The 12,225-nt window shown below is 38.1% G+C and overlaps 1 protein-coding gene across 4 annotated transcripts in view; it reads left to right on the forward strand.

Moving 5' to 3' along the window:
- The window catches only part of FNDC3A (fibronectin type III domain containing 3A), a 158,520-nt gene that overhangs the window by 113,459 nt on the left and 32,836 nt on the right, over positions 1-12,225 (forward strand). For all 4 annotated transcript variants that reach the window (XM_044381803.3, XM_026493254.4, XM_044381804.3 and 1 more), the window contains 3 exons: positions 5,977-6,036; positions 7,336-7,474; positions 11,902-11,955. In XM_044381803.3, the coding sequence (XP_044237738.2) occupies positions 5,977-6,036; positions 7,336-7,474; positions 11,902-11,955 (253 nt within the window). The remainder of the gene's footprint in view (positions 1-5,976; positions 6,037-7,335; positions 7,475-11,901; positions 11,956-12,225) is intronic.

Raw genomic sequence — 12,225 nt, forward strand, 5'->3', positions numbered from 1 at the left:
TGAGATTTCCTTATATTTATTCTATTCATATTTCTTAGAAGAGACAAAGCTACCTACGGGGTAAAAAAGGAGATAAAGGACCGTCAGCATAAGGTTTCTTTTTGTGGCTGTGGCTATTTCTAGTTAGATATGGTTGCTTGCCAAGAGGAGGCATTTATCTCCATTTGCAGCCTGATCAGAGAGCACTAGAGGGACATTAGTCACCTTCTTTACACCAATTAAGGTCTCCCTCTGAGGATGCTCCTGCAACTGCCCAGTTCGTTAAAGTGTACTTTCCTCAGTAGGATGTGTTTTCTTTCTTGTATTTACTGGTTTTGATTTGAGAAATGGTGGGAGGGGAAGGTCCATAAAGTGGAGAAGAGAGAAACTTGGCTGAAGGAAAAGAAACAGAGAATAGTGGTTTTTAAAAAAAGAAACAGAAAATGGGCTGGTTTTTTTGGCCACCTACATAAGTAATAGTTGTATCAAATGATTATTTTAAGAAAATGTGTGGTGTTATATTTGAAAATGTGAAAATGTAATAGTGCCCATGAGTGAAATGCTTTACTTCAAATTATTCACTTTTTTATGATATGCTTGTTTAAACTCTAATATTTTAAATGAATCCATTTTATATTCTAACAAATTGCAGAAGCGGCACACTCCTTGTAAAAAATTGGTGGTTTTGCTTTCAATAATACACAGGTTATTTAGCATTTTAATTGTGCAAGATGAATTTTTAAATAATTGAAACTGGTTTCATTTCTTCAGTAAGCTAAATATCTTCCCTGACTACACTTAAAAAAAAATGCAAAAACCGCATCTGGCTTATACCATTGATTTGCTTAGGACACCTTTTGGTTTTGGTTTTTGGGGGTTTTTTAAATTTAGTGATTCATCACTTATATACAGCACCCAGTGCTGATCATAAAAAGTCACCTCCTTAATATCCATCACCCATTTAGCCCATCACCCTACCTTCCTCCATCAACCCTCGGTTTATTCTCTGTCCTTGAGAGTCTCTTATGGTTTGCTTCCCTCTCTCTCTCTTTTTTTTTTTTTCCCTTCCCAACTGTTCATCTGTTTTGTTTCTTAAATTCTACATATGAGTGAAATCATATGGTATTTGTCTTTCTCTGACTGATTTATTTCATTTAGCATAATGCACTCTAGTTCCATCCACATCATTGCAAATGGCAAGGTTTCATATTTTTTGATGGCTGAGTCATATGCCATTGTGTGTTTGTGTGTGTGTGTGTGTGTCTGTCTGTCTGTCTAATATCTTTATCCATTCATCAGTAGATGGACATCTGGGCTCTTTCTGTAATTTGGCTATTGTTGATAGTGCTGCTGTAAACATTGGGGTGCATGTGCCCCTTCAAGTCAGTATTTTTGTATCCTTTGGATAAATACCTAGTAGTGTGGTTGCTGGGTCATAGGGTTAGTTCTGTTTTAACTTTTTGAGGAACCTCCATACTGTTTCCCAGAGTGGCTGCACCAGTTTGCATTCCCACCAACAGTGTAAGAGGGTTCCCCTTTCTCCACATCTTCGCCAATATCTGTCATTTCCTGTGTTGTTAATTTTAGCCATTCTGACAGGTGTGAGGTGGTATCTCATCGTGGTTTTCATTTGCTGCCCTGATGATGAGTGATGTTTAGCATCTTTTCATGTGTCCATTAGCCATCTGGATGTCTTCTTTGGAAAAGTGTATATTCACATCTGCCCATTGCTTAACTGGATTATTTGTTTTGGGGATGTTGAGTTTGATAAGTTCTTTATAGATTTTGAATACTAACCCTTTATCAAATATGTCATTTGCAGATATCTCCCATTCCGTAGGCTACCTTTTAGGTTTTTTTGTTGTTTCCTTCACTGTGCAAAAAGCTCTTTATCTTGATGAAGTCCCAATAGTTCATGTTGCTTTTGTTTCCCTTGCCTCCAGCGACGTGTCTAGTAAGGAATTGCTGTGGCCGAGGTCAGAGAGGTCTCTGCCTCTTTTCTCCTCTAGGATTTTGATGGCTTCCTATCTCATATTTAGGTCTTTCATCCATTTTGAATTTAATTTTGTGTATGGTATAAGAAAGTGATCCAGTTTCATTCTTATGCATGTGGCTATCCAGTTTTCCCAACACCATTTGTTAAAGAGATTATCTTTTTTCCAGTGGATAGTCTTTTCCTGCTTTGTCGAAGATTAGTTGAGCATATAGTTGTGGGTCCATTTCTGTGTTTTCTGTTCTATTGATCTACAGGTCTGTTTTTCTACCAGTACCATACTGTCTTAATGACAGCAGCTTTGTAGTAGAGTTTGAAGTCCAGAATCGTGATGCCTCCAGCTTTGCTTTTCTTTTTCAGGATTTCTTTAGCTATTCAAGGTCTTTTGTGGTTCCATACAAATTTTTGGATTGTTTGTTCTAGCTCTGTGAAAAATGCTAGAGATATCTTGATAGGAATTGCATTAAATATATAGATTGCTTTGGTAATATAGACATTTTAACAATGTTTGTTCTTCCAGTCTATGAGCATGGAATGTTTTTCCATTTCTTTGTGTCCTCTTCAATTTCTTTCATAGTTTTCAGAGTATAGATCTTTTACCTCTTTGGTTAGGTTTATTCCTAGGTATCTTACAGGTTTTGGTGCAGTTGTAAATGGGATCAGTTCCTTGATTTCTTTTTCTGCTGTTTCATTATTGGTGAATAGAAATGCAAAAAATTTCTGTACATTGATTTTATATTCTATGACTTTGCTGAATTCATTTTCAATTTTTTGGTGGAGTCTTTTGGGTTTTCTACACTGAGTATTGTGTCGTATGCAAATAGTGAAAATTTGACTTCTTCCTTGCCAATTTGGATGCCTTTTCTTTCTTTTTGTTGTCTCATTGCTACGGCTAAGACTTCCAGTACCATGTTAAATAGTAATGGTGAAAGTGGACATCCCTGTCTTGTTCTGACTATAGAGGAAAAGCTCTCAGGTTTTCCCCATTGAGGATATTAGCTGTGTGTCTTCCGTATATGGCCTTTATGATGTTGAGGTATGTTCCATCTGTACCTACTTTGTTGAAGGTTTTTATCAAGAACGGATGCTGTATTTTGTGAAATGCTTTTTCTGCATCTATTGAGCAGATCATATGGTTCTTATCCTTTCTTTTATTAATGTGGTGTATCACCCTGATTGGTTTGCGAATATTGAACCACCCCTGCGCCCCAGGAATAAATCCCACTTGATCGTAGTGAATAATTCTTTTAATGTACTGTTGGACTTCTCTTGTTGAGAATTTTTGCATCCATGTTCATGAGGAATATTGGCCTGTAATTCTCCTTTTTAGTGGGATCTTTGTCTGGTTTTGGAATCAAGGTAATGCTGGCCTTGTAGAATGAGTTTGGAAGTTTTCCTTCCATTTCTGTTTTTTGTGAGAAGAATAGGTATTAACTCTTCTTTAAATGTGTGGTAGAATTCCCTTGGGAAGCCATGTGGCCCTGGGCTTTTGTTTGTTGGGAGATTTTTGATTACTGATTCAGTTTCCTTGCTGGTTATGGGTCTGTTCAAATTTTCTGTTTCTTCCTCTTTCAGTTTTGGTAGTTTGTATGTTTCTAGGAATTTGTCCCTTTCTTTGATTGCCTAGTTTGATGGCATATAATTTTTTATAATATTCTCTTACAGTTGTTTGTATGTCTGTGCTGTTGGTTGTGATCTCTCCTGTTTCATTCATTTTTATAATAAAATCATACTGATTTTATTATTTGGGTCCTTTCTCTTTTCTTTTTGGTAAGACTGGCCTAGCAGTTTATCTGCCCCTTTTTCTTTCTTCCTCTTCCGAGACTCCTATGATCAAATGTTACTATGTTTTAAGGAGTCACTGAGTACCCTAACTCTACATTTGTGATCCTATACCTTTCTTTCCCTCTTCTTTTCAGCTTCATTATTTTCCATAATTTTATCTTCTACATCTATATCCTCTGCTTTGTCCATCCTCGTCATCATTGCATCTAGTCAGTTTTGCCTGTTGGTTATAGCATTTTTTATTTTGGCCTGACAAGTTTTTAGTTCTTTTATCTCTGTAGTAAGGGATACTCTAGTATCTTCTATGCTAGTATCCTTATAATTGTTGTTTTAAATTCTTACTCAGGCATCTTATTTATATCTGTATTGATTAAGTCCCTGGCTGTTACTTCTTCCTGTTCTTTCTTTTGGGGTGAATTCCTCCATCTTGTCATTTTGACTAGGTCACTGTTTTGGGGGGTGATTGTTAGGAAAGCCTGTTATACTCCGGCTCCTGAGAGTAATGGCTATATTAAGAAGAAGTATTTTTTAAAAAGTCCTATACTGTCTTAGGCCTGGTGATTCAGGAGGTGTTTAAGAGTGTACACCCTGCTATTTTGTTTTGACTGCTCCTTCCCTCAGGTCAATCCTCCGCAGAGTTTCTCCTCGCCTCCAGTGGGTGGTGTTTGGACCTTGTCCACTATATGGCAGGTTTTAACTAGGTGTGTTTTGGTCTGCTTGTTAAAAGAAGCTAGATCAAAAAAAAAGAGAGAGAGAGAGAGAGATCCTAGATTCTATTTCCCCTAGAGCTGAAGCTTTGCAGCACTCTATGATCAGCAGACTTAGGTGCATGTGAGAGGTTTGTGCTGGTCTTCTGGGGGACGGGCCTGCTGCACTGATCAGGCAGACTTGCCCTAGTGGAGCTGCACCTGCAGGATACAGGGGGGCAGGGCTTGGTGTAAGCAGTTCCAGCCTCCCCTGAGGGCGGGGGAGCAAGGGGTGCTGTGTTGCTCACTAAAGTTGGTTGGTCCTGATGGGTGTGGGGGAAATGGTGTTGCTCTGCTGTCCTCCCCACACTGGAGAGTTCGATGCCCGCCACAGTTCAAGAAACCCTCACAGAAGAGTGAACAGTCACCCCTCTCGTGTCCCCAGTTTCTGTCAGATCCCTGCCTTCACCCTGTCTCTACCAGGTGGCACAATACTCCTGTGTTTTATCTCAGGCCCAGGGCCGGGTTTCAGAACTCCCAATTTTATGGACTCATGCTGATCCTCTGGGGGAGGGTCTTGCCACACTGTGGCCAGTGCCAGTTTGTCCCCGGAAAAGCAGTTGCGCAACTGCACAGTGGTTCAGAGTTTATGGTAAAGTGCAACAAAAAGCAGCACCAAGATTTGCCACCCTCAGCCAGTGTCTGTATTCCCAGGCTAGTAAACAGGGATGCACACTGGTGCCGCCAGTTCTTTTGTCCCCGAGAGAGGCCATCCACGATTCCTAGATGCACTCCAAAAAGGGGAATTGTTTTTCCCTGTGTGACCCAGGGGATCCTCAGACCACACTGCCTGCTCCCAGGTCTCTGCCCTCCTTCCCCACCAGAGCACCACTAAGCTTCCCAGGCACAACCCCAGCAGCGACATGGATGCTCTGCTGCTTATAAAAATTTGCCATAGTCAGCCCCTCTCCTTTTCCCAGTCACTGGTTTTGGGGAAGATTTTTTCTTGTTCAGTCCCCTGCCTGCTGCTTCACTTTTTCTTCTCTCTCTCTGTCTCTCTCACTCCTCTCTCAAGGATCAGGGCTCCTACCCCTTCATAGCACCCACAGCTCTTCTCTCTGCAAATCAACTCTCCACAGCTCCTACCTTCCACAAGGTGGCCATTTTTCTACCTGTAGACGTGCAGCTTTGTTCTCTCAGTCCTCAGATTGATTTCTTGGGTGTTTAGAATGATTTGATATTTATCTAGCTGTATTGGAGGTACGAGGCAAGCTTAGGGCCCCCTACTCCTCTTAACTCCTCTCTGTGTCCACTGTGTGGACACCTTTCTGTTTTAAAATGGTATGCAGGTACATAACTTAAGTTTGGCACCTAGCCTTATTTCACAAATTCCATATTAGTGGAATCTGAATGTGGTTATAGTTGGTAAAGTAAAAAGCAGTATAATTTAATAAACTGCCACAAACTGAAGTGTACATGTCAGTTCTCTGGAAATGCTTGTTTATCAGTGAAATGTTCCTTTTTTCCCCCCAGAGGAGAAGAAACAAGTGTCACTTTAAATGATCTCAAACCAGCTACAGATTACCATGCAAAGTAAGGAATTCCTACATGTTGCCTTAATATGATAGAGTAGAGCATAGGTGGTTTTTTTAATAATTTCATTAAAAGCCTAGAATATAATTTAAGTATTAATTTTGGATTAAAAACATGAAGTGGTGGACTTTGGTTTTTCTTTTGGTACAGTTATCAACGCATTGCCAAAAAGACCAAAAACATTTAACTGAAATGTTACGTTGAGGGGTTAATCATCCTGTTTGTAGGACCTTGCGTTTGAAATGAATATACAGATAATAAGTATAATATGTCTGCATACCTAATTTAGCACGTAGAAAACTCCCCGCCTTTGAAATTTTTACAGAACAGAAGCGTTAATAATAGTTGGTTTGTACTAAATGTATTTTTACTACATCATGTTCTAGAAAGAGTTTGAGATATTAAATGAAAAATTTCACAGCACTTAGGGGTGCCTGGCTGGCTCAGGCCAGGAGCATGCAACTCCTGATCTTGGGTTGTGAGTTCAAGCCCCATATTGGGTGTAGAGATTACTTAAAAATAAAATCTTAAAAAAAAATTCACAACATTTAACTAAGAGGTAACTTAGATACTCTTTTATTCTGCATAGTTCTATTATAATTTACCAACATTTTACATACTAAAGCCTCCCCAGCTGGGACTCATTAATCTATATTTGGTTAGTCACCTCCATTTGTGGTTGGGATTATTCTTATTAAACTATTAAATTAAGTCTTCAATTATACTTTTCTGTGGATGAACCCAAAGTATTGTCTAACTTAGCACTTTTCAAACTTGGATTACAACCATTATTAAATTATGAAATTTTATGGGTTATATTCAGCATTTTTTTAATTAAATAATCAAATGGAATAGAAGGTGTCTGTTTATTACCCTTAGGGATATTGTGTCAGGACACTTTTCTTTCTTGTGTGTGTATATGAGCGAGTACATATCACACACAGAGTTGTCACAACGTAAGATGTATTTCTTTGTGTTACAATCAAAAAAGAGGTGAAAGCTGCTGGTCTATCCTATATTTCTTTTTTGAAGAGCCATCCTTTACTTTGCTGCACATAGTTTCTTTTTCTTTTTTTTTCTTTTAAAGACTTTAATCTCTACACCCAATATGGGGCTTAAAATCCCAACCGGAAGATCAAGAGTCACATCCTCTAGCAACTGAGCTAGCAACGTGCCCACCCTTGTTTTCTTGATAGAACATTTGGAGGGCACCTTACTAATTTGAAGTACTTAAAGGTTGATAGCTGTTGAAAGTAGGATACAGTGATTCTGCTGGTTAAAACTATTTTATCGCCATAGAGTCCAGGCAGAATACAATTCTATGAAGGGAACTCCTTCAGAAGCTGAAAGCTTTACCACCTTAAGCTGTGAACCTGACATACCTAATCCACCCAGGATAGCCAATCGGACCAAAAATTCACTCACTTTGCAATGGAAGGTAAGAATATTCTTTAAAGTATTTTCCAACTGAACATTTACTCCCTCCTCCCCCCGCTAGTATTTAATTTCAGTTGTTTGGAGACAAAAAAGAACTTTAAGCTAACTCGTTTTTCTTCTTTACACATATTGAATCTTGAAATAACACTCAATGCTTTTTCTTACTATATGTAAATATAGCAGAAAAGACCAATTAGCAGTCTTTATTATACTGGACATGGGATGACATTGAGAGTCTCAGCAGTGCTTCTCAAGTTCATTACAATGCCTTTGTATCCTGAATTTTATCATAAAATGACTTTCATAATAACTAGACTCATAGTTTTAAAAATATAAATATGATGTCTTAAAGGAATATTTCATTAAATACTCTATATTTTAATAGAAAAATATATATGCTAATATATACATGTGCCCAGCTGCACAAGAAGATATAATAAAATGGACAGATACCACAGATAGAATTGTTAATTCAGAGAGCATAGACAGCATTGTCATCGGAGACATGAATCACTGAAATGATATATGAGTCTTGATAAATTTCTGAACAAATTAAGTGTAGTCTTTCTCAAATTGCAGAGTAGTTATATTTTGGAAAAATTCCATAATTTAAAACTAGAAAAAATACCTTGTAAAATGGAATTAGGTTCTAGGCTCTGATAATTATAAACAGGTATTTCACCTACCTGGATGTCCAGGAGGACATTCAAAAGTCCTAGAGAAAGAGAACAATTCTTCATTGTATTGATTGTCCCACACTGTGCGGAATTGTTAGCATCCTTGATCCCCACCCCTAAAGTCAGACTTTCCTTCCCTTGCCATTATTGTGATGTTCAGAAACACCCCCAACAAAATTTCTAAACATCCCCTCGAAGGGAGTACCACCCCTCCTAGCAACCATTGATTTGTAGTAAGAAAGTGACTACTAGTCTTGATTTAATTATCTACTCTTATCCCAAGAGCAAAACTTGGGGCTAGCTTTCTTTCTGAAAGCTTTTGAAAATTTAGAACTTACTACTTGTTTGGTGCTTATTAGTCCCTAGTTCTTCTGAGGATAATATTAGGTGCTTTATGCAGTTAAGAAGAACTGTTAGCACATGCAAATCAGACATTTTTGTATTTGATAAGTATTTCATGTCACTTAGAGTAGCATTTTATTTGGTAGGGCAGTTAGGGTAGCAGCCTGGTGCCCTTCATGTAGGTTGGGATTTCAGTAGGGCACTGCTCTTTATTCTGAAGATAAAATAACATTGAATTTTGAGATTTGTCTTTAACAATATCCCAACAAGTCTGTGTAAGATACAAACAGTGCCCTTAGGCCCTAAGGCTCTTAGTTGCCCACACAGGTTATCCAGGCTTATACTCTTCTAGAAATGGTCCTGTATATACATAGTAATAGCATGGTTGGGGAAAGAGATAACAATTTTTACTGTTAGTAGGAATAGTATTACATACCTCAGAATTGTTGGGAGGATTATCAGATAATATCTGTATAGCCCATAGCACACTGCCTGGAATATAAACATAATAACTGTTGTTGCTATTTAATGTTAAAATTGAAGAAAACTGGCTTGTGTAGTTTATGACTTAAATATCAGATCTTTTGACTCTGCTGCCTCATAGAACCTGAAAGTAATACTTGGGGTTAACGTGGCATGAGAATTGTGGCATGGGTGGCAGGTGGGGTAGCAATTGAGAGAAGTATTTTATCAACTGACATTGTTTAGAGTTGCCAGTGTATGGTGGTGATGATAAAAAGCTAACTGAAGTTGGTCTTTTACTCTCTTATAATTACTAGTACCCACCGGACCTGTTGTTCAGCTTCTGGAATGTTGCTGGGTAGGAACACTGGTTTTGTGTCAGAGCAAATTCAGCTTTGCTCCACTCTAAATGACTAAGTGATCTGGGGCAACTTACTTGGGTTCTTTAAAGCCTCCATTTCCTCTTTTGTATAGTTTGGATAATAGTACTACAAAGAGTTGATTTGAGGGGCGCGCCTGGGTGGCACAGCGGTTAAGCGTCTGCCTTCGGCTCAGGGCGTGATCCCGGTGTTATGGGATCGAGCCCCACATCGGGCTCCTCCACTATGAGCCTGCTTCTTCCTCTCCCACTCCCCCTGCTTGTGTTCCCTCTCTCGCTGGCTGTCTCTATCGCTGTCGAATAAATAAATAAAATCTTTAAAAAAAAAAAAAAGTTGATTTGAGGATTAAATGAGATAAGGTAAAAAACACTTTACGCATAATAGTGCCCAGCTGCACACTTCTCCCCTCTAACTTGGAGAAATGGTCACAGGTTGTTGAAGGTGTCACCATAGCCATGCTTCTTCCAGGGAGTCAAGGAGAATCCATTTCCTTGACTTGAAAACCCTCAGAAAATAAAATAGAAAAAATTAAGCAAAATAAATGTGCAACCTTAGCAACTAGACTAGAGCAATCTGGAGGCATTAATTATGGGAAATATATTTTTATACCACACACTTCTTGCTGAGACTTGCAATCTTCCCTACCTTGGGATTCTCTTCCTTTGCTATGTAAAAGTTTAATTTTCCAAGGTTTCATTTTCTGCCCCATCCATACCGTAGTCACTTTTAACTGCCATGCCTGTAACTTACATAACAAATTCTGGTCATGTTCAACAGTTAAAAATTACAATTTTTTAAAATTTTAAAATGCAAGATCTGTGTTAATGTTCAACAAATAATTTGGACCTCCATGTTATAAAAGATTCTTTATTAAAAACTTGACCATCCTTGATTGCTCTTAACATGGTTGGCAATAGAGGCGCCTGGGTGGTTCAGTTGGTTAAGCGTCTGCCTTAGGCTCAGGTCATGATCCTGGGGTCCGGGATTGAGTCCCACATTATGGTCCCTGCTCAGTGGGGAGTCTGCTTCTCCCTCTCCTCTGCCCCTCCCCCCACTCATGCTTACTCTCTCTCTCACTCCCTCTCTCAAATAAATAAATAAAATCTTTAAAAATAAATAAATAAAAACATGGTTGGCAATATTATATAAAAACCAGATAGAGTCCAGATAATTATAGGAATTCTCTGGAGGACAATTTTAAAAGTTAAGATTATTTAATTTTGATAAAAGGGGTCTTAGAATCAGTAGTCTTCAAATGAATGAAGCTCTTATAAGCAGAGTAGTGATCCATTGTTCTGCATCTAAAGTGAGGACTAAAGAGGAAACAAGTTGAAATGGTAGAAAATTCACGTAGAAATAAGGTTGACATTCTTGAGTTCTAGAGTGATTAAATACTAAAATAAAATACTAAGGGAGACTGAAATTTTCACCACTGAAGATTAACAAAATGTTGAATGAGCAGTCTTGGGTAATGGGCACATTGTGTCTAGAAGCATAGATCCAGACAGTGTGACCTCTTGAAGTTCTTCTAAGCACCCTGGTTCTTTCATTCTCTGGTGTATCACACAGTATTATTTTTAGATTGTAAGGTGAGTTTTAATGAAAATGACAGGATCGATCCTAGGAACTTAAAGTTTATAAAACCTTCTGACAAAAGGCAAAGTGGTTTTTTTTATTTATTTTTTATTTTTTATTTATTTTTTTATAATAATATTTTTTTATTATGTTAGTCACCATACAGTACATCCCTGGTTTTTGGTGTAAAGTTCGATGATTCATTAGTTGCGTATAACACCCAGTGCACCATGCAATACGTGCCCTCCTTACTACTCATCACCAGCCTATCCCATTCCTCCACCTCCCTCCCCTCTGAAGCCCTCAGTTCGTTTCTCAGAGTCCATAGTCTCTCATGCTTCATTCCCCCTTCTGATTACCCCCCTTTCTTTATCCCTTTCTTCCCCTACCGATCTTCCTAGTTCTTATGTTCCATAGATGAGAGAAACCATATGATAATTGTCTTTCTCTGCTTGACTTATTTCGCTTAGCATTATCTCCTCCAGTGCCGTCCATGTTGCAGCAAATGTTGAGAAATCGTTCTTTTGATAACTGAGTAATATTCCATTGTATATATAGACCACAGCTTCTTAATCCAGTCATCTGTTGAAGGGCATCTCGGTTCCTTCCACGGTTTAGCTATTGTGGACAATGCTGCTATGAACATTGGGGTGCATATGGCCCTTCTCTTCACTACGTCTGTATCTTTGGGGTAGATACCCAGTAGTGGTTTTTTTTAATGAATTATAAAAGTTAGGATCATTCTTGCTACAAGAGATTGTTCAGTGTTCGGAAAAACTTGAATAGACTCTTGCTTTGTTTTCTTTCCTTGCATTTGAAAAGATTGTGGGGTTATATAATACATATATATCTGTATTCTCTGTGCAGTTTTTCCAGAGTTAAGCCACAGAGAACATCTGCAACACAGTAGATTCCTCAGATTAGATCCTCACAGTATCTTTTATAAAAGTACTAATTTGTCTTTTTTTTTTTTTTTTTGGTATTTCTTTTAGGCACCTAGTGACAATGGTTCTAAAATCCAAAGCTTTGTTTTAGAATGGGATGAGGTAAGTAAATTGAGTCTTTTAAATTAGGGGGAAATGATGTGTATGTATCCTCCAGCAGAAATAATTTAATAGTTTTTTCCTCTTTAAAGACATTATGAATGATTTTGGTGGTGCATGAGTGAATTAATGGTGTTCTTAGAAAACATTACTGACTGGACCTCCTATGTTTTATTCTGTTTTTTGTTTTTGACTTAAACCTCTCAAAGCTCTCACTTGGGTAATTACCTTGATGAAGGAATTTTTTTTCACATCAACCTTAGAAGCAGGTGT

Source organism: Ursus arctos, unplaced genomic scaffold, assembly GCF_023065955.2.
Source record: "Ursus arctos isolate Adak ecotype North America unplaced genomic scaffold, UrsArc2.0 scaffold_10, whole genome shotgun sequence".
NCBI classification, from domain to species: domain Eukaryota; kingdom Metazoa; phylum Chordata; class Mammalia; order Carnivora; family Ursidae; genus Ursus; species Ursus arctos.